The 21,583-nt window shown below is 39.1% G+C and overlaps 1 protein-coding gene across 1 annotated transcript; it reads left to right on the forward strand.

The window, feature by feature from the left end:
• Positions 1–4,872: 4,872 nt before the first annotated feature.
• LOC125781258 (uncharacterized) lies at positions 4,873–9,816 on the forward strand. Its single transcript, XM_049464817.1, has 14 exons — positions 4,873–5,174; positions 5,248–5,289; positions 5,371–5,463; positions 5,679–5,762; positions 5,904–5,992; positions 6,183–6,285; positions 6,361–6,477; positions 6,605–6,681; positions 6,758–6,910; positions 7,005–7,065; positions 7,146–7,274; positions 8,547–8,639; positions 9,269–9,361; positions 9,491–9,816. The coding sequence occupies exons 5-13, from the start codon at positions 5,979–5,981 to the stop codon at positions 9,353–9,355; spliced, it is 834 nt and encodes a 277-aa protein (XP_049320774.1). The 5' UTR covers positions 4,873–5,174; positions 5,248–5,289; positions 5,371–5,463; positions 5,679–5,762; positions 5,904–5,978; the 3' UTR covers positions 9,356–9,361; positions 9,491–9,816.
• Positions 9,817–21,583: the final 11,767 nt, after the last annotated feature.

Consider the following 21,583-nt stretch of genomic DNA (forward strand, 5'->3'; position numbering starts at 1 on the left):
TTGTAATCATGTATCGTGTTTAAAAATATGTAATTTTTTAAGTGCGTACGGATTAGCCCAGTTATGTAGACCTAATGAAGCAGATTGTATCAAATTATACAATGCAGACGTGGCAATTAGTTATTCAACACTTATTAAACAAAGTTATGTTATTACAATATTGTTGTAGATGTATCATGTTGCTTGACGTTTACTTTAGGAGTTCAGGGGTACGAGTTTACCTCGGTGGACGAAATACCGATTGGAGATGAGTGCAGGTATTGCCGCACAACTACGAGTGGTTCACTGAAACATTTGAAACAGCGGCATATTAGATATGCTATTTATTTCAAAGAAGATGGAAAAGGTAAGCAATTAATTTGCTTTCTTTTACTTTTTTGGTTGCATTTTGATGGGTTATTAAATAAGTAACCTTGTGCAGTCATGTGAGGTTTATTTTAGGCCAGTATTATGAGCATAATGCTTATTATACCGTAATATACAGAAGCAGACCACTTTTTAAAAAAATATCTGGTTCATTTAAATTTATAGTTTAAAATACTCAAGATGACATAAATTGGTCTTGCCTTAAAGCATAATTAGCATTCAAAATACAACAGTCCATTGCAAACAAAATAATGAAATACAGATTAACATTAAAACCAACACGAGTAAAAGCAAATTATCTTTTAGAAAACAGTTTAATTTATCTCCTAACTACTTGAAATTGTATTTTTTTAACAGAGAAATTTACAATACCGTGTCTGTGTAAGGAAGGGAAAGATGGAAATCGAAGTCACTGGCACTGTCCAAAATGTGGAAAACTGATTGCCAGACAACCTAACTTTAAAGTCCACCTGGAAAAGCATGGTAATTGGCCCACTAAATTATTTCAGCTTGACAAATTTCTATTATATATTAGCTTGTAAAAATGTACCAATGTTGCTTTTATTTACAGGGTGTGTTGTTGGTGAAAAAGGTGCTAATCAAGGTATATATATGCTTTACCTTTTTGTCTTTTAAATTATTGTTTAACGTACCCAAACAAATTGTTGTGGAACATGTGCAATTCACATCAAACATACTATTGAAATTATTTGCATTGTTAATGCAAATAGTACTTTGCTAGCAATAACAGGATTATGCTTTGTCACCCCTTTTGTAGTTGAAGTAATTCCAGAAGCTTCAGAATCCAAAGATACTGCTGGAAAATTTATTTGCCAGTACTGTAAAGGTACATTTGCAAGTAGTGCAAATCTGAGAAGGCATGAACGTCAGCGGCATAATGTAAACCCAGAGCCTATTTTTTGTGTGGATGTAGAGAAAGGCATTTTTCTCACTGCAAAAAACACAAGAGGACAGAGAGTTCCGATACACTTATGCAAATCCACAACATCGGAAGTAATAGGCTGTGAAGTGGATGACTGCAGAGATTTCATGGCATTGGCAAATATCAGTGGAAAGCCAGGTGTTGAATGTGAACACTTGAGCAGAGTTGCATTTGCCTCTCCTTACAAAGAACCTGCTACATTACAAATCCATTCAGTTAAGTCTATGGTGGACAAAGGCCTTATTTCTTTGGAAAGAGAAAAAGAATGCATGGACATACACGCACAAGCCACAAAAGAAGGAGCATGCACAGTGTTCCCTGTCTTCTACGAGGAATATGGTTATTCAGGCCGGCATGTTTATTTTTCTGTTTTTACTGGACAAAAGAATGCCTGGAGTCTTTTTGGCAGAACAAGAGTTACATTTGACAAAATAATGGGAAAATGGTCATGTCAGTGTAGCTGCTCTAAAAAGGATCACCGCTGCACACATATATATTTGGCTATGTGGTGGCTTTTCCAGTCAAAAAAGGAGCTTCTAATTGAGGAAAGAAGCACTAGTGATAGTGAGAGTGACAGTGTGATCACTGAAAGTTTGGATAGGCTGGGCTCAGACTTCACCAAAGAACAGATTGTGGCAATGACAAATTATCTCTGGGAACATAAAAGAATTCCCGAAGTTTTGCCACCAGAGCTGAAGCAAGAATTCAAACAGATACCAGAGAAGTTTGAGCCAGTGGAGAAAGTTTGCCCATACTGCCCAGGTCCAACACCTCCTGACTTGTCAAGTTCCACTGTCATAACCACAAATGCTACTGTGTATGGATTGTACAGTGTCAAAAGAGGTACATTTTGTGTTAAATATCAGTAGTTAAAGGTAAATATATTAAGTTAAAATCTATGCTATTTTCAGACATGTAACTGATTTGGTTTTTTAATCAGGAGTTACGGTAGCTGTGAAACATTGTCCAGTCTGTCAAGGTCAGGTCAGGTTCCAGGAATATAGTTTGGGTTACCACAATTTCAACAACAGAGTCCTGCTAAGCATACCGCTATGTTCAATGCTTACTACAGCAATAAAGGCAAGTTAAACATTTAAAGTTATTGTATATTACTGTGTAAGTTGTGATTTCCGTAAATTGTTGTTCAAAAGAATATGTTACGTTTTAAATATCAAGCATAATCATTGCCATCTTTCTTAAATTAGAACAATACAGCAATAGGACGGTTCTTATCAATGATGGAGGACCACATGGAAACAAACATCCACCACAACACCATTAGAAAAGCATTCTTTCACTTCTCAGCAATGACTAATTACAGTTACAACTTTTCCTGTAACCGATGTGGCCACAATCCTCCCGTGCTGATCGCAGATGCAAACTGGAAAGTGGCCTTTGATTTACCTGGTTGGTAGTATTACTTATTTATTTCCAGTGTTAACAATACATTTAAATGCATATTTATTAAAATACTTTTTTTATTCTAACTGTGTAGTAAATCTCCTGAAAAGACCATCTGCAGAAAACATTCAAGCAAGCGATCTTTCAGTGAACATTACAGACCAATGGGAACAACTCGAAAAACAGCTCATTGCTGCCGGGTTCTGTGATGGTACACTACTGTAATTTTTTCAAAATGTAAAATTGAAACAAAGGAAATATTTTTCCTTGTGTTTATTTAATTTCAAGGTGTACTGTGATGTTTTTCCATATTTATAGGCACAAGATCAAAAAACCCATTCTGCAAAGAACTAGGCTATTCAGCATTTGCTGCATGGGTCGGGGAAGCTTGCAGAGCTGGTCCTGTCCTGCCAAAGACAGAGGTACTAAAAGGACTGTCTAAGCATTTTAACAATCCAGGAAAGATTACACCATCTTTGCCGCTAGAGGATGTCCTTTTCAGAGTGCTGGATTCAAAAAAGGTATTTCAGATAACTGGCAATTCTAAGATCAAAATGTATGTGCTGTATTTATGTAATTATTTATCTTTGTTTTTAATAGCCACAAAAGGCTGAACTGGTTGCAGCCTGTACTGAATTGGGAGTGTCAGCAGAGGGATCACAATCTGACATCCTAAACAGACTGGAGGAGTTGCTCCTTTATAAGGATATTTATCCCAAAATGTTTACGAAGCTCCAAAAGACAGGCGGTGAGGATATGAGTGTGGAAAATACAAAAAAAAAATCATATTACTCAGTAATAATATTATATGAGTTTTTCTAAATTGAAATTTATATATCTTTAATAACGGTAAAGTACAAATAAATTATTTTCTACTGACCAATTTAATTGTATTTTGTGAAGAGAAACTAATTTAGAGCTTGATGCTTTCGCCTAATTGCAGCAATAGTTTGTAAGGGGCATTTATACCACTTTTTTAACATCACCTTGCAGTAAACTTTTCCCATTGTTGCGTTATAAAAATATATTTTTCCTTTGTCACAAATTAAATTTAAATGTGCTGTAGGCATCCAATTCAGAATGTATTTATATTTACAAAATACTGTCAGTTTGTTCATTACTTATAAAATTCTACACTTCATTAAGTAACTTTTCATAAGTTAGTTTCATACTTTATCTCCATTAGGTGGAGTCTTGCATGCCGGCTGTATGCATTCAGTCGTGTACTACTGCTCTCCATTGTGGTGGCAGGAGTCAGCACGAGATCATGCAGATGCTTTGCTGAGCCTGAAAATACCCCCAACTATTTACATTTCCGATGTTGCTGGGCGTGTGGCACGGCACACAAACAACAGAACAAAGCAACAGTTCTTTCAGCCCTCTGATGGCAGACTGTGTGATGCCACTTTGGAAAATATTAGGATGGCTGAGCAGAAGCAGCTCCATCTGTCTTTTCCATGGATTAGGCAAATACAGAAACTTGGTGGACCAGTTCAAAGTGCACCAGAGAATGTTGGATTTAAGTATCCACATCCTGTTACAGGAACTTCCCATAGATTTTCACTGTATGACAGGTTCCACCAAGGAAACCAGAAGAGACCAGAGGAAAAACTGAGAAGTTTAGATCTTCTCCCTGAGATGACAGGCATCCTCAATTCTTCTGTGGCAGAGCAGCTAAACAGAGAACTTGCCAATTCAAGATATTTCCTCTGCCAGCTGAAAGACATGCACTACATGTTTATGCTGCGCCTGGTGTTTCATCTGCATAATCAGAGGGTGAACAACAGTTTTTTCGAGAAAATGTGCCGGTTAGCTAAGGGAAAAGCATCGATCGGAATAAATGGCAGAATATGTCTGTTTGGTGACGGTAAGTCTGTAATTTCTTTGCAACTGCTAAATTGATGCAGTACAGAATTACAATTAAATATATATTTTATTATTTTCCTACAAATTCAGAAAAGCCTGAAGAAATACAAGCAGAAGTGTCTGATGATGCTGGGAGTGATTCTGACCACCCATTCCCTGACAAGGTAGCAAAAGCAAAAGATGGCAATGAGCACAGTGCAAAAACACAGGCAGGCCAGCAGTTCTCTGTGACTCTCTTCCCAATTGTGGCTGAAAATTAGGTTTGTTCTTCGTGTGTTTGTGTGTGTCTCAACAAGTAAATAGAAATAGTGAAAGTGCAATTTTTTTTTTTTCATGAAATAGAGTCTGAACTTGGAATAGAATTATGTAAATGATCAATGAAACTTTGTTGTATGACTTTATAACATTAATTATGTGTATTCTTTAAAAGGAGAAGCTTCTTAGGTTACACAAGGGAGTGAAAAACACAAAACAGACACTGTTAGAATTTGAGCTTTGTCACGCAAAATTACCGGATCTTCAGACTCTTCTACCTCTTGAATATTTGGAACACCAAAAAAAGGAAGATCTGCCAGCTTTACCATGGCTAACTGATGATGTAAGTACATTTAGTGGGGAACCTAATTGTTGTTGGAAAATACCTGTAATACAATGTCATTATATTTTCTCAGATTGTGAACTGCAGGATTTCTCAGTTAGTAGATGGACAGAAGGTAGGTGTAAATAATATTTACTCTTTTTACATTTTCAAACATTGTTTTACATTACTGTTTTACCCATTACTCTGTTTTTAGTTCAAGGTCCTCCCTACATTTGAGTTTGTTTGCTGGTGGCGTGACATTAAAACCACAGGATCAATTACCTCTCGCAACAAGAAGATTCTTCAGGTATTATGCCTTTATTACATGTAATTTTTTATTTCCTTTTTCATTTTAACAGGAGCAAGCAGTGCTTTCCATTGTGGGAATTGATAATTCAGTGATTATGAACCTTTAGTAAGTCAGTCAAGGCTGTGTAGCACGTAAAGCATTCATAAATAAAGTTTTACAGCATAATGCTTAAAGAGGTGCATTTACATATGCAATTCAAATTTTATTCACAGGACCTGCACCCAGACACAGTCATTTTGTTTCCCAGGATTGTTGGTGGTAAAACACCTGAAAGTGGAAACCATTTCATTCTTTGGGTAAAAGTTCTTACCATATAGCAAGGCAATAGCAACTTCAAGACTATGTTAATAATGGCAAAATAGCTAGTCATTTTCTTAGTATTCTTATGCTGCTGTTGTGTTGTATTAATTGTGTTACTGTTTTAATCAAAATTTCAGGTGATTGATGGAGTCCTGAAACAAATCAGAGTTTATGACTCTCTCCAACTGTATCCTTCACCCAATGACTGGGAGATGGACATACTAAGGTATTTAAACCTTAAGAAATTGCAGCTTTGTTGCAAAATTAGTTACAGACACAGTTGATTGTTTTTTATTATTTTAATTAATGGAAAAATGAATTTATTGTTACTATTCTCCAAATGGATGTTCTGCAATTTTTAATTTTGTTTTACATTTTATGATCTGTAAAATTCCACTGATTCTTTTCATATGTAGACAGGCCTTTCAGGAGACATGGGACCTAGCAGCATGGGATGTTCAATACCCACAGCAGTGGCATCAAAAGGACTCACAAAATTGTGGTGTTTTTGTGTGCACAGTAAGTAATGAGCAACATTTTTTTTCAACCTGGTTCTCCAATTTGTCACTCATTTTCATTCAATCATTTCCACAGATGGCTGAAATGGAAGTCCGTGGGATAAAACTTGGCCAAGACACTTTAAGTGGACCTCAACTACAATTTCTCCGGCGTTATCATGCAACTTCCATAATTTGTGATGTTATGGTGGAGGTAAGTTAATAATTTACTGGAACAGACACATATCAAAATAAGAGCCACAATGCAGAAGAGAGTAACCCTGTTGTAAACACTGTAAATAAAATTAATCAAGGTATATCATGTGAACATGTGTTCGTAGGAAGTTCTGAAAAGTCGTCAAGAGTGTATGGCAGCTGATATAAATGTCTGTGTCTTCCAAAAGCTGGGGACAAGAGGGTTAGTATTTCATTAAGCATATACCCTTATATGGAAATTGTAGATTTTAGATATTACCTGTCTTCTCCATATATAGGTCATTGTATCCTGAGGTTAAAAACCTTCATTGGGTACAATGTGAATCCTGCAAAGGATGGCTGCACACAGACTGTGCTGGTGTTAGTGACAAGGCCACCAGAGGCCATTTCACATGTGGTTGCCGAAGAAAATTGCCATTGAATGTTGACAGGTATTTCTTAATTTTTAGGTTTATGTGTCTCTGTACACAATATTCATTTTAGACTCTGTTGGATTACTGATTTACAATTTCTCAATCTTGGTAGAACTTTGCACATTCTGCATCAAGAGGGAATTGACGGTCTCATTGATAACAACGAAATAAAGGCAAGTGTGGGCCACATAAAAATACACTATACTGGCAAAGTTTGCATGTGTAATTGTCTCTATATATAATCTGCTCTTAGAAAATCTACGAAGCCCTCCATGCTGATGAACAGAAGTCAAGTCGAATGTATCTCTGGAAGCATCCTGCTACATCGCTGAGATTGAAGCAGCGGTTAAAGCCGAAGTTCTGCCATTTCAGTGATGAGAATGTAAGTACATTCGAGGTAGAGCATGTGTATATGTACAGTGGCTATCAAAAGTATTTATACTTTATTAACTTTTCCATATTTTGTTACATTACAGCCACAAACATAAATACATTTAATTGGAATTTAATGTCACAAAGTGGTAAACAATTGTGAAGTGGAAAGAAAACTATGCAATTTTTTTTTACAAATAAAAAACTGAAAAGTGTGATGTGCAAAAGTGTTCAGAAGTGCAACCAACTGCATTCAGAAGTTGCCTGATGACTGCTAATGACTAAAAAGAGTCCACCTGTGTGTAATCTAATCTCAGTACAAATACAGATGCTCCGTAAGGGCCTCAGAGGTTGGTTAGGAGAATATTGGGGAGTAAAAAGCATCATGAAGTCCAAAGAGCACACCAGACAGGTCAGGAATAAGGATGTGGAGAAGTTTAAAGAGTTTAAAGGCTATAAAAAAGATTTCCCAAGCCTAGAACACCTCACAGAGCAATGTTCAATCCAATATCCAGAGAGAGGAACAGTATGACAGAACTGTAAACCTATCAAGACAAGGCCGTCCACCTAAACTTACAGGCCGAACAAGGAAAGCACTGATCAGAGATGTAGCAAAGAGGCCCATGGTAACTGGACAAAATGCAGAGATCCACAGCTTGGGTGGGGGAATCTGTCCACTGGACAACTATTAGTTGTGCACCCGACAAATGTGGTCTTTTTGGAAGAGTGGCAAGAAAAAAAACATTATTAAAAGAAAACCATAAAAAGTCCTATTTGCAGTTTTCTAGAAGCCATGTTGGGGACACAGCTAACATGTGGAACAAGGTGCTTTGGTCAGATGAGACCAGGGCTACATGTGTTCGAATGGTCCAGTCAAAGTCCAGACCTACACCTAATCGAGAACTTGTGGCAAGATCTGAAAACTGCTGTTCCCAAACACTCTACATCAAATCTGACTGAGCTTGAGCTGTTTTGCAAAGAAGAATGGTCAAAGATTTCAGGCACTAGATGTACAAAGCTGGTTTAGACAAACCCCAAAAGACTTGCAGCTGTAATTGCATAAAAAGGTGGTACCACAAAGTATTGACTAAGGGTGGCCTGAACACTTTTCAGTTGTTTATTTGTAAAAAATGTTTTGAATTATGCATCATTTTCTTTCCACTTTACAATTGTATTGAATTGAATTACTTTAGTTCATTGTCTGTGTCAAGCATTTATATGTGGAAGTAAATATGAAAATAATTTGTTCTATAATCAGTTTTTCTTCCTTGCTTACTAATAGACAATCAAAATGACGGCAAAAATCAAAGCTGCTCTGAACTTGGGAAGTGAGATTCAGGACCTGAATTTAATGTTTGATGTTATGATGCCAGAGGTAAGGAAATATCCCAGTTATACGTATTGTTTTATTACATTACATTTGGCAGACGCTTTTGTTCAAAGCGACTTACAATAATAATACAGATATTTCAAACAATATCTATTGATAAAAGTGATGTGATTGCACACATTGCATAAAACATATTTCATGCCAGTTTCTAGGAAAGTTTAGGACAATGTATACCATAAAAGCTGATACTTCCTCTTTGAAATATTCTCAATTAGATGGAGTTTATGCAGTCTATCAGTCTCTGATATTGTCTGGGAGAACATTTTTTCCACTTCATGTGCAATTATTTCAGCTGTGTGATGTCTGAGCACAGTCTGTTTTAGATCACTCAACAGCATCCCAATAGAATAAAGATCTGATTTGGTTTTGAGTTGGCCATTTCAGAAATCTCAATTCCTTTTTTTGGTTTTACATGACTCTATATAACATGTACATAAAAAGTGCCTCTGACTTTGCACATGCCATCATTTTTAAGTAGACAGTAGCAGCATGTCTTTAGACATGTAAAAAGTAAATTTAAACATTGAATTAGTCAAGGGTGCCCGGGCATTAAAATACAACTGTATGTGAAATCATGTTATTTTTGAGTAACAGTTTCATTATTATTTTTTTAGATCATTATAAACATCCTTCAAAAAAATGACCAGGTCTCAAGGTATATGGCTGAGATGTTTCTTGCCTCAGGACCAATACTGGACTGATTATTGGTAAGGGGGTTGTGTTAAGTTGATAATGTACTTTGTTTTTGTGTTTTTTGTACTTTTTTTTTTTTTTTCATTTTTTATTAATAATCAATGGATTAAAATATTTTAGTTTATTGTTTGTTTCATTTACAGAGCATGCTAAAAAGAAGACCACAGTAGCTGTTGTATCAGTGCCGTTAGCAGTACAGTAGTTGCTCAGGTGACCAGCCAACGTTGTTATAGACAAAAAAAGTTTGATTTGTGTTTACCTTTATATACATTTTCCAGAAAATATTTGCTACAGTCTAATTTATTTGTAATTGCCTTCCTGTTTATTCTTATGCTTGATTAAAGAATGTTGCATTAAATAATTTCCCAATCCCAATTGTGGACCAAACTATATGAACCTAGCACACTTTACTCAATTCATTAACTAATTAACAAACTTCTGAAGCACTGGGTCAGGTGAAAAAGAGTAAGGAAAGCAAATATATAATATATATATATATATATATATATATATATATATATATATATATATATATATATATATATATATATATATATATATATATATAGTGCAGGAGGCCCACTGTCCTGCACTATTTGGAGTTGTCCCTGCTTCCAATACACCAGACAGCTAATCAGCTCAATTATCGTGTTAATGTGGGGCTGTCAAAGTATTACAAATAATAAAATGTGCAGGGCTGTGGCCTTTAAAGACCAGGATTGAGAAAGCAATAGAATAAGCTCTACCAAAAGACCACAAATTAAACGATGTCACTGAGATCGTTTCATACTTACACTGCAAAATATCATCAAGTGAAATTATATTTTAAATGATTTAACTAATTCAGACCCCAAAACAAGCACATACGTTTTTCCATGATGCTTTTGTCTACATGTAATAATTTAAATCAAGGCTGTTCACTTGATTTATGAATTTAAGTGTAACGCAAACACATAGATTTTATTGATTATTTTTAAGAAAATTTCTCTAAAAAGAGAAACACAGAAACACTCCAAGTTTAATTTAGACTTAAATAGAATGTAGTTAAAACAATAATAAACGAGAATATGGCATAAAAAAAAATAATTTATTAATTAGACTGTTCCAGAAACTTATATACAGACACACATAAGTACATGCAGACAGTCAGAATAGGTAAGCTCCGCAGGACAATTAAAGAGCTTCGCAAGACAGCTGAAAAAAGCTCCGCAGGACAGTAGGTGAGTGTCGCGTGACAGTAGGAGAGTGTCGCGTGACAGTAGGAGAGTGTCGCGTGACAGTAGGAGAGTGTCGCGAGACAGTAGGAGAGTGTCGCGGGACAGTAGGTGAGTGTCGCGGGACAGTAGGTGAGTGTCGCGTGACAGTAGGTGAGTGTCGCGTGACAGTAGGTGAGTGTCGCGTGACAGTAGGTGAGTGTCGCGTGACAGTAGGTGAGTGTCGCGTGACAGTAGGTGAGTGTCGCGTGACAGTAGGTGAGTGTCGCGTGACAGTAGGTGAGTGTCGCGTGACAGTAGGTGAGTGTCGCGTGACAGTAGGTGAGTGTCGCGTGACAGTAGGTGAGTGTCGCGTGACAGTAGGTGAGTGTCGCGTGACAGTAGGTGAGTGTCGCGTGACAGTAGGTGAGTGTCGCGTGACAGTAGGTGAGTGTCGCGTGACAGTAGGTGAGTGTCGCGTGACAGTAGGTGAGTGTCGCGTGACAGTAGGTGAGTGTCGCGTGACAGTAGGTGAGTGTCGCGTGACAGTAGGTGAGTGTCGCGTGACAGTAGGTGAGTGTCGCGTGACAGTAGGTGAGTGTCGCGTGACAGTAGGTGAGTGTCGCGTGACAGTAGGTGAGTGTCGCGTGACAGTAGGTGAGTGTCGCGTGACAGTAGGTGAGTGTCGCGTGACAGTAGGTGAGTGTCGCGTGACAGTAGGTGAGTGTCGCGTGACAGTAGGTGAGTGTCGCGTGACAGTAGGTGAGTGTCGCGTGACAGTAGGTGAGTGTCGCGTGACAGTAGGTGAGTGTCGCGTGACAGTAGGTGAGTGTCGCGTGACAGTAGGTGAGTGTCGCGTGACAGTAGGTGAGTGTCGCGTGACAGTAGGTGAGTGTCGCGTGACAGTAGGTGAGTGTCGCGTGACAGTAGGTGAGTGTCGCGTGACAGTAGGTGAGTGTCGCGTGACAGTAGGTGAGTGTCGCGTGACAGTAGGTGAGTGTCGCGTGACAGTAGGTGAGTGTCGCGTGACAGTAGGTGAGTGTCGCGTGACAGTAGGTGAGTGTCGCGTGACAGTAGGTGAGTGTCGCGTGACAGTAGGTGAGTGTCGCGTGACAGTAGGTGAGTGTCGCGTGACAGTAGGTGAGTGTCGCGTGACAGTAGGTGAGTGTCGCGTGACAGTAGGTGAGTGTCGCGTGACAGTAGGTGAGTGTCGCGTGACAGTAGGTGAGTGTCGCGTGACAGTAGGTGAGTGTCGCGTGACAGTAGGTGAGTGTCGCGTGACAGTAGGTGAGTGTCGCGTGACAGTAGGTGAGTGTCGCGTGACAGTAGGTGAGTGTCGCGTGACAGTAGGTGAGTGTCGCGTGACAGTAGGTGAGTGTCGCGTGACAGTAGGTGAGTGTCGCGTGACAGTAGGTGAGTGTCGCGTGACAGTAGGTGAGTGTCGCGTGACAGTAGGTGAGTGTCGCGTGACAGTAGGTGAGTGTCGCGTGACAGTAGGTGAGTGTCGCGTGACAGTAGGTGAGTGTCGCGTGACAGTAGGTGAGTGTCGCGTGACAGTAGGTGAGTGTCGCGTGACAGTAGGTGAGTGTCGCGTGACAGTAGGTGAGTGTCGCGTGACAGTAGGTGAGTGTCGCGTGACAGTAGGTGAGTGTCGCGTGACAGTAGGTGAGTGTCGCGTGACAGTAGGTGAGTGTCGCGTGACAGTAGGTGAGTGTCGCGTGACAGTAGGTGAGTGTCGCGTGACAGTAGGTGAGTGTCGCGTGACAGTAGGTGAGTGTCGCGTGACAGTAGGTGAGTGTCGCGTGACAGTAGGTGAGTGTCGCGTGACAGTAGGTGAGTGTCGCGTGACAGTAGGTGAGTGTCGCGTGACAGTAGGTGAGTGTCGCGTGACAGTAGGTGAGTGTCGCGTGACAGTAGGTGAGTGTCGCGTGACAGTAGGTGAGTGTCGCGTGACAGTAGGTGAGTGTCGCGTGACAGTAGGTGAGTGTCGCGTGACAGTAGGTGAGTGTCGCGTGACAGTAGGTGAGTGTCGCGTGACAGTAGGTGAGTGTCGCGTGACAGTAGGTGAGTGTCGCGTGACAGTAGGTGAGTGTCGCGTGACAGTAGGTGAGTGTCGCGTGACAGTAGGTGAGTGTCGCGTGACAGTAGGTGAGTGTCGCGTGACAGTAGGTGAGTGTCGCGTGACAGTAGGTGAGTGTCGCGTGACAGTAGGTGAGTGTCGCGTGACAGTAGGTGAGTGTCGCGTGACAGTAGGTGAGTGTCGCGTGACAGTAGGTGAGTGTCGCGTGACAGTAGGTGAGTGTCGCGTGACAGTAGGTGAGTGTCGCGTGACAGTAGGTGAGTGTCGCGTGACAGTAGGTGAGTGTCGCGTGACAGTAGGTGAGTGTCGCGTGACAGTAGGTGAGTGTCGCGTGACAGTAGGTGAGTGTCGCGTGACAGTAGGTGAGTGTCGCGTGACAGTAGGTGAGTGTCGCGTGACAGTAGGTGAGTGTCGCGTGACAGTAGGTGAGTGTCGCGTGACAGTAGGTGAGTGTCGCGTGACAGTAGGTGAGTGTCGCGTGACAGTAGGTGAGTGTCGCGTGACAGTAGGTGAGTGTCGCGTGACAGTAGGTGAGTGTCGCGTGACAGTAGGTGAGTGTCGCGTGACAGTAGGTGAGTGTCGCGTGACAGTAGGTGAGTGTCGCGTGACAGTAGGTGAGTGTCGCGTGACAGTAGGTGAGTGTCGCGTGACAGTAGGTGAGTGTCGCGTGACAGTAGGTGAGTGTCGCGTGACAGTAGGTGAGTGTCGCGTGACAGTAGGTGAGTGTCGCGTGACAGTAGGTGAGTGTCGCGTGACAGTAGGTGAGTGTCGCGTGACAGTAGGTGAGTGTCGCGTGACAGTAGGTGAGTGTCGCGTGACAGTAGGTGAGTGTCGCGTGACAGTAGGTGAGTGTCGCGTGACAGTAGGTGAGTGTCGCGTGACAGTAGGTGAGTGTCGCGTGACAGTAGGTGAGTGTCGCGTGACAGTAGGTGAGTGTCGCGTGACAGTAGGTGAGTGTCGCGTGACAGTAGGTGAGTGTCGCGTGACAGTAGGTGAGTGTCGCGTGACAGTAGGTGAGTGTCGCGTGACAGTAGGTGAGTGTCGCGTGACAGTAGGTGAGTGTCGCGTGACAGTAGGTGAGTGTCGCGTGACAGTAGGTGAGTGTCGCGTGACAGTAGGTGAGTGTCGCGTGACAGTAGGTGAGTGTCGCGTGACAGTAGGTGAGTGTCGCGTGACAGTAGGTGAGTGTCGCGTGACAGTAGGTGAGTGTCGCGTGACAGTAGGTGAGTGTCGCGTGACAGTAGGTGAGTGTCGCGTGACAGTAGGTGAGTGTCGCGTGACAGTAGGTGAGTGTCGCGTGACAGTAGGTGAGTGTCGCGTGACAGTAGGTGAGTGTCGCGTGACAGTAGGTGAGTGTCGCGTGACAGTAGGTGAGTGTCGCGTGACAGTAGGTGAGTGTCGCGTGACAGTAGGTGAGTGTCGCGTGACAGTAGGTGAGTGTCGCGTGACAGTAGGTGAGTGTCGCGTGACAGTAGGTGAGTGTCGCGTGACAGTAGGTGAGTGTCGCGTGACAGTAGCAACAGGACAGGGACAGTTTTTGCTCCTACTGCTGCTGTTGTGGTTAGTAGTGAAATTGGGGCTAGATTGGTCCTAGATTGGTTTGCATGTTTTTTCCCCTTAAAAAACTAAATCATTAGGCCCCAAGACCAATTTTGCAGTTCATTTTGATAGTTTGATATACCTATTTTAAAGATTCACACAGACTGGATGTTATTTTCAGGAGATACTAAAATATTAGTATGCATTTTGTACTTTTTTTTTTAATTATTGTTTGTCTAAGATTTTTTTTTTTATTTTATTCACGTCTGTAGTTATAACATAAGTTAATTTTAACACTTAGCCAGCTAGCACTTCCTAACACTTAACCAGCTAACATTAGTCTTTCTAATGTTAGTAATTTGCCACGGCTACTATAGAAAAGTTAGTGTTTAAACTGTACAGAGCTGAAAAAAAAAGACCGTAACTATTGTAGAGTATGTGTTGGTTTGTGTTTAATGGACAGAGCTGCTATTACACTGTACATGCGTGTCTACCGCTCTCTCTCCCACCCACACTGAAACCTCATGGCCAACTAAGCATGAGGAGAGGCCAATCAGGATGCTCAGGATTTGGCACCTATTCACTGCATGTGTCTTTTTCTCTCCCCCTTTTTTCCCCGACAATAACATTTTTATAGTCAATGTTGTCGATTATGTTATCATTGCAGCCCTAACATTCAATCTGATCTAATTCCATCTCTTCACATTTTATTGGGTAAAGACTGCCCACCTGAAGTTTGACCATCAGGGTCTTACTCACACACTATCCATCAACTACTGCCACTTGTCTCTGACAGGTTACCCACCCTCTCTTTCCTTCTATGTTCACTCAGTGTAACATACATCCGAAACAAATATATATATAAAGGCTGTGGTAGAAATATAGTAACAGTTTAGTATGTAACGGATTAGTGTTTGGATATGTGGACAGGGTGTTTATACTTTAAATTAAGACAAGTTAGGTACCAGGATCAAAACAGCTACTCAAGGAAAAGACTTGGCACTGTTGGACATTCGAAAAGTGCACTGACAACTTACCTACAAAACAGGTAAGTAAACAAAACAAAAACTAGAATATAACTACTACTAACCCAGGTAGAAAAATAAATAAAACTAGTATTTAAGTTAATATTTAACTTCTTCAATGTGATTAGTACAAAATAAATTACTCTATTAGACAACAAACTCACAGTTAAATAACAATGTGTGTGTGTATTAGTGTCCTTCTCTTTTAGTCTCACAGGTGTAGAACTATTTTTAGTTTATAGAGTTTGCAAAGGTAAGTGTTCCTCTTACCGGTTCCGGTTGATATCTAGAGCTCAATTCGACCACTGTTTCAGTTCAAAGGGCATCCACAGAATGTAGAAAACCCTATAGGTGAGGGTCTGGGAGGCTCGTCATCAAATGGATTGGTCCAAATTGGTCATCTGATCAAAAAACCTGACCTATAATTAAGCAGTGATGGTATAGTTACTTTGAAAAAGTAATCCGATTACTGATTACTCCTTTAAAAAGTAACTTAGTTACTTTATGGATTACTTGATTTTAAAAGTAACTAAGTTACTTTACAAGTAACTTTATTAGTTACTTTCAGCAGCTGCAGACACCACCTCCCGCCGCCTTAACATAAACATTATAACCAGTTTTGCCAATACTCCCTTTACTGGAAAATTCATTTTTAACAGCAACAATTTATCTCTAAGTTGAACTATTTCCTAAAAAAATATTTCTTTTTTTATAAAAATAAAAAAATTAACTTAAATATTTTTTTTATAAAAAATAAAATATGGTCTTTCTTGATTTTAAACATAAATACTTGTTTTTATAAAAAATATATAAAATAAAGAAAGTCTTTCTTGACCTGACATATTTAACACAGTAAAACTGAACATTGAACTTCTTGTTCTCTGCAGGGCAGCAGGGAGTGGTTTTATAAAACAGAACCGTGTATATGGTCTAGACCAGGGATCACATATATGCAGACTGCGGTCCGGGTCCGGACCCAGACGTTGTCCAATACGGACCCAAACCAGTAAACTACTGAGAAGGATTTAATTCTGACAGTGTTCATTTAAAGCACCGGAACTTTTCTTATCTTTACGGTATGTGCGCTCTGCCCTCTCTAGTGAATTGGGACGCGGCCGCAAAAAACGCCTTTATAAAGAGATAGGGAGCCCGAGAACTGGCCGAAAAACGAAAACGGGCGGAAACTAAAGACACGCCGAGCGCGCGAGAGAGAGACAGGGAGAAAGGGAGACGCGTTTGATTGGGGAAGAGCGGAGGGGGAATGGGTAAGGGAGCGGTGTGTGTGTGTGTGTGTGTGTGTGTGGAGGAGATGAGGTGGAGAGAGAGAGAGAGAGAGACAGTAACGCACAGTGATTTAAATACCGTATTTTTCGGACTATAAGGCGCACTTAAAAACTTTTAATTTTCACAAAAATTGACAGTGCGTCTTATAATACGGTGCGCCTTTTGTATGGATTTTACTCGTCAGGTTGTAAGGAGCAGTAAACACACACTCCGTGCAGCGTTATACAGAGTTTCAGTGCTATACAGAGTCCAGAGCCGTGCAGCTCCGAGGCTGGAGCAGCAAATAGCATTAGCTAGCTTATTCACTGTTCAGAGATCAGTATTATCTAAATTTTACCCGTCAGGTGTAAGGAGCAGTAAACACACACTCCGTGCAGAGCCGTGCCGCTCCGAGGCTGGAGCAGCAATAGCATTAGCTAGATGCTAACCGCTTAGCTAGCTAGCTTTTTCACTGTTCAGAGATCAGTATTTTCTAAATTTAGCACTTTTAATACTGCTGGAGCAGTATTATTAGAGTTAGATGGTAATCGCTAAGCGTTCACCGTTCAGAGGTGAGTTATCGGCCTGTAAGTCTGTGCTGCTTTGCCTGGCTAGCATTAGCTAGATGCTAAGCGCTAACTCTCTCAGAGGTGAGTTTTATCAGCCTGTAATCTGCTTGTTTACCGTGTTAAAACAAGCTACGGGGGACGAATCGCTAGCTAATATCTCACTGTCTTACCAGAACACGCAGGATTACTCAGTGTAACGCTGTCGTTTAAGTTTGGGTTAACTTTACTAGTTTAGGTGACTAGCTAGCGTGCTAGCGGATAGCTATGCTAACGCTGGTGCAGCAAGCCTTAGTGGACATCTGGAAATCTAAGCTTACTGTAAATAAACTGAAGCACGTTACTCACCCAAATAAACAGTTTTCAGGAGAGGAATCTGTGTAGATTAATATCCAGCACTCGTTTGACTTTGAAAGAGCTAGATTTGTATACTGATACGCTCCACCGGCAAGCGACCACCCCCGGTGGGGGAAGGGAAACATGGCGCCACCCCTGTTCACTTTGATATAGGCACCCTTTCTAGTGTCACTTAACGCGCCTTATAATGCGATGCGCCCTATGTATGGAAAAATAGCAGAAAATAGGCGTTCTTTGATAGTGCGTCTTATAATACGGTGCGCCTTATAGTCCGAAAAATACGGTAAGTAACTTTAATCTGATTACTGGATTGGAAATAGTAATGCGTTAGATTACTCGTTACTGAAAAAAAGCGTCAGATTAGAGTAACGCGTTACTAAGTACTAAGTACTGACATCACTGGATACAGTGTGTGCTACTGATTAATATGTGACTGAAAAAATATTAGATACTAGACAAAAAAATTGTGATGGTGCAATATGGACAAAGTGCAAAAGTTTAACTATAACACTACAAGGAATACAATAAATACAAAAGACAAGACAATTTAACAGCAAGGACAGTGCAGTACCGATACAGTACAATGAAATGTGCATAGTGAGGATAAAGTGCAGAGATATGTAAGATACTGTAACATACAGAACATACATGATCACAGCATTTACTTAGGTAGAGAGTTTATGATTAATTGGGAGAAGCAGCAAATATTGCTGGTAGGGATAGACATTTCAGTCTCTGTGTGCTGAAAGAGTGATCTATAATACACATACCATATATTACCACATGTATCACAATGTATTTTATTATGTATTTAACAATACGCTTCACTATATATTCAATAATATATACTACCATATACTACTATATGTATAATACAAAAACGGATAAAGGTGTGCTTAAAGTCCAGGAGAACATCAACATTAAATTATTTTTAAAATTATTTTAAACAGTCTAGTTGTGGTCTCTAATATGAATGAATGAAAAAAGATTTTATTTAGCCCTGCTTTAGATCACTGAATTACCTGTCTCTGGAGAAAGAGAGGTTTTGATGAATATTCATACATGCAAATATATCGCCTCTGATTGGCTAACAGCACTGCAGCAGAGAACACGACCTGCTGCCTCCCCCCACAGTCAATTTTACAACTCTAAAATTCAAAAGGACAAAATTTTTCAGAGATACAGCCTTAGTTAAAGATATAGCACTGAGTGAAGTTAACCCTCTCGGCGCTCCCTCCCCGTGGCCAAGAAACTTTATGAACGCCTGTTCCGAGCCGGCTCCTATTCCATCCAATGGCGTTAGCTTAGACTCGACTAGAGAGATTGATTGATTGATTGATTGATTGATTGATTGATTGATTGATTGATTGATTGATTGATTGATTGATTGATAGGTAGGTAGGAAGGGCGGCCGGGCGGGCAGGTTAGCATAAGTTCCAATTACATTTAATAGAGTTAGCTTAGCCTCCGGTACCGTTAAATTACATGCCGTTAGCTTAGCATAATTTCCCTTAAAACGCAATGGTGTTTGTTTACTTAGTTTCCCATTACATTCAATGGCGTTATCTTAGCCTCTGCTCCATTTACATTTAAAGGTGTTAGCTAAGCATAGGTTCCCATTACGTTTAATAGAGTTAGCTCAAGAGTGAACTCTGGAAGACACACAAAACATTAAGTAAACAGCAAGTAATCAAGTGAAACAGTAATGTAAACAAAAAATAAATGTATCTTGTATGCTAAAATGCTTACGTGGAGAATATGAACATACTATTTAGTAGGGATTTGTTTTTTTACTCACGTTTGGTTGTTTACTTTTGCTGTTTGAGCAAAAAGGCACCCTTAAGGTCTCTCTGATCAGCTCATATTTTTGAGGGTTTACTTTGGCTACTGCAGACAAAGGAGGCTGATAAACAGTTTCATGGATTTTGATGGAATGAGACCTTCAAAGAGTTCCATCAGTAACACTGGTGCCATCCCACTGGCTGTAGCTTCTGCTTCTGCAGTTTCCCAACAATGGGCTGAGACAGTGGTGGTGCCTTCCTTCCCCAGTTTCATCTTATAAAAAAGAAAAAAACAAACAATGACCACCAGCAACAAAATGCTACTTACTTACAAGTAGGTCTAAATACTCTCAGTTGAAAAAAAGAGTTTAGGTATTCGGAAACCATTCGTAACACGCTTTATTAAAGTTAAACTGTGATATTTAAACAATTTACAGCATAGTCATTAATTGAAAATAAATTAGCATAGCTATTTCATGGGATAACGCTAGATAGCTAAGTTAGCTAGTTATAACATATCTCGAAGCTAGGTCAGCTAACTTAAAGCTAACTTAAAGCTAAGCTAGTGCTAGGCTAGGTTGTTATAACTTACAACTTAAAGCTAAGTTAGCTAGTTACAATATATCTTATATAACTTAAAGCTAGGTTAGCTAATAATAACATAACTTAAATTTAGGTTAGCTAAGCATAATATATCTTAAAGCTAGGTTAGTTAGTCATAACATAAAACTTAAAGCTAGGTTAGCTAGTTATAACTTAAAGCTAGGTTTGCTAGTTAACTTAAAGCTAGGTTAGCTAGTTATAACATAACTTACAGCTAGGTTAGCTAGTTAACTTAAAGCTAGGTAAGCTAACTTTGTTAAATTAAAGCTATGTTAAGGTTACCTAGTTAAATTAAAAGTAGGTTAGCTAGTTAAATCAATGGTAGGCTAGCTAACTTTGTTAAATTAAAGCTAGGTTAGCTAGCTAAATTAAAACTAGGTTAGCTAGTTAAATTAATGTTAGGCTAGCTAACTTCGTTAAATTAAAGCTAGGTTAGCTAGTTTAATTAAAGCTAGGTTAAGTAACAGTTAAATTAAAGCTAGATTAGCTTGTTAAATTAAAGCTAGGTAAGCTAGTTAAATTAATGTTAGGCTAGCTAACTTTGTTAAATTAAAGCTAGGTTAGCTAGTTAAATTAAAGCTAGGTTAAGTAACAGTTAAATTAAAGCTAGATTAGCTTGTTAAATTAAAGCTAGGTTAAGTAACAGTTAAATTAAAGCTAGATTAGCAAGTTAAATCAATGTTAGGCTAGCTAACTTTGTTAAATTAAAGCTAGGTTAGCTAGTTAAATTAAAGCTAGGTTAAGTAACAGTTAAATTAAAGCTAGATTAGCAAGTTAAATCAATGTTAGGCTAGCTAACTTTGTTAAATTAAAGCTAGGTTAGCTAGCTAAATTAAAACTAGGTTAGCTAGTTAAATTAATGTTAGGCTAGCTAACTTTGTTAAATTAAAGCTAGGTTAGCTAGTTAAATTAAAGCTAGGTTAAGTAACAGTTAAATTAAAGCTAGATTAGCTAGTTAAATTAATGTTAGGCTAGCTAACTTTGTTAAATTAAAGCTAGGTTAGCTAGTTTAATTAAAGCTAGGTTAAGTAACAGTTAAATTAAAGCTAGATTAGCTTGTTAAATTAAAGCTAGGTTAGCTAGTTAAATTAATGTTAGGCTAGCTAACTTTGTTAAATTAAAGCTAGGTTAGCTAGTTAAATTAAAGCTAGGTTAAGTAACAGTTAAATTAAAGCTAGATTAGCTTGTTAAATTAAAGCTAGGTTAGCTAGTTAAATTAATGTTAGGCTAGCTAACTTTGTTAAATTAAAGCTAGGTTAGCTAGTTAAATTAAAGCTAGGTTAAGTAACAGTTAAATTAAAGCTAGATTAGCTTGTTAAATTAAAGCTAGATTAGCTTGTTAAATTAAAGCTAGGTTAGCTAGTTAAATTAATGTTAGGCTAGCTAACTTTGTTAAATTAAAGCTAGGTTAGCTAGTTAAATTAAAGCTAGGTTAAGTAACAGTTAAATTAAAGATAGATTAGCTTGTTAAATTAAAGCTAGGTTAGCTAGTTAAATTAAAGCTAGGTTAAGTAACAGTTAAATTAAAGCTAGATTAGCTTGTTAAAAGAAAGCTAGGTTAGCTAACCTTAGTTAAATTAAAGCTAGGTTAAGTAACAGTTAAATTAAAGCTAGATTAGCTTGTTAAAAGAAAGCTAGGTTAGCTAACCTTAGTTAAATTAAAGCTAGGTTAAGTAACAGTTAAATTAAAGCTAGGTTAGCTTTTTAAATTAAAGTCAGGTTAAGTCGTTAAATTAAAGCTAGATTAGCTTATTAAATTAAAGTCAGGTTAAGTAGTTAAATTAAAGCTAGGTTAGCTTATTAAATTAAAGTCAGGTTAAGTAGTTAAA

The sequence above is a fragment of the Astyanax mexicanus genome, chromosome 15 (assembly GCF_023375975.1).
Source record: "Astyanax mexicanus isolate ESR-SI-001 chromosome 15, AstMex3_surface, whole genome shotgun sequence".
Lineage (NCBI taxonomy): Eukaryota > Metazoa > Chordata > Actinopteri > Characiformes > Acestrorhamphidae > Astyanax > Astyanax mexicanus.

Bases quoted from the DNA above. Each gene is read 5' to 3' on its own strand.
- LOC125781258 (XM_049464817.1), top strand. The intron at 6,911-7,004 runs GTATTTCTTAAT...CAATCTTGGTAG, and splicing joins TTGCCATTGAATGTTGACAG to AACTTTGCACATTCTGCATC. The intron at 7,066-7,145 runs GCAAGTGTGGGC...ATCTGCTCTTAG, and splicing joins TTGATAACAACGAAATAAAG to AAAATCTACGAAGCCCTCCA.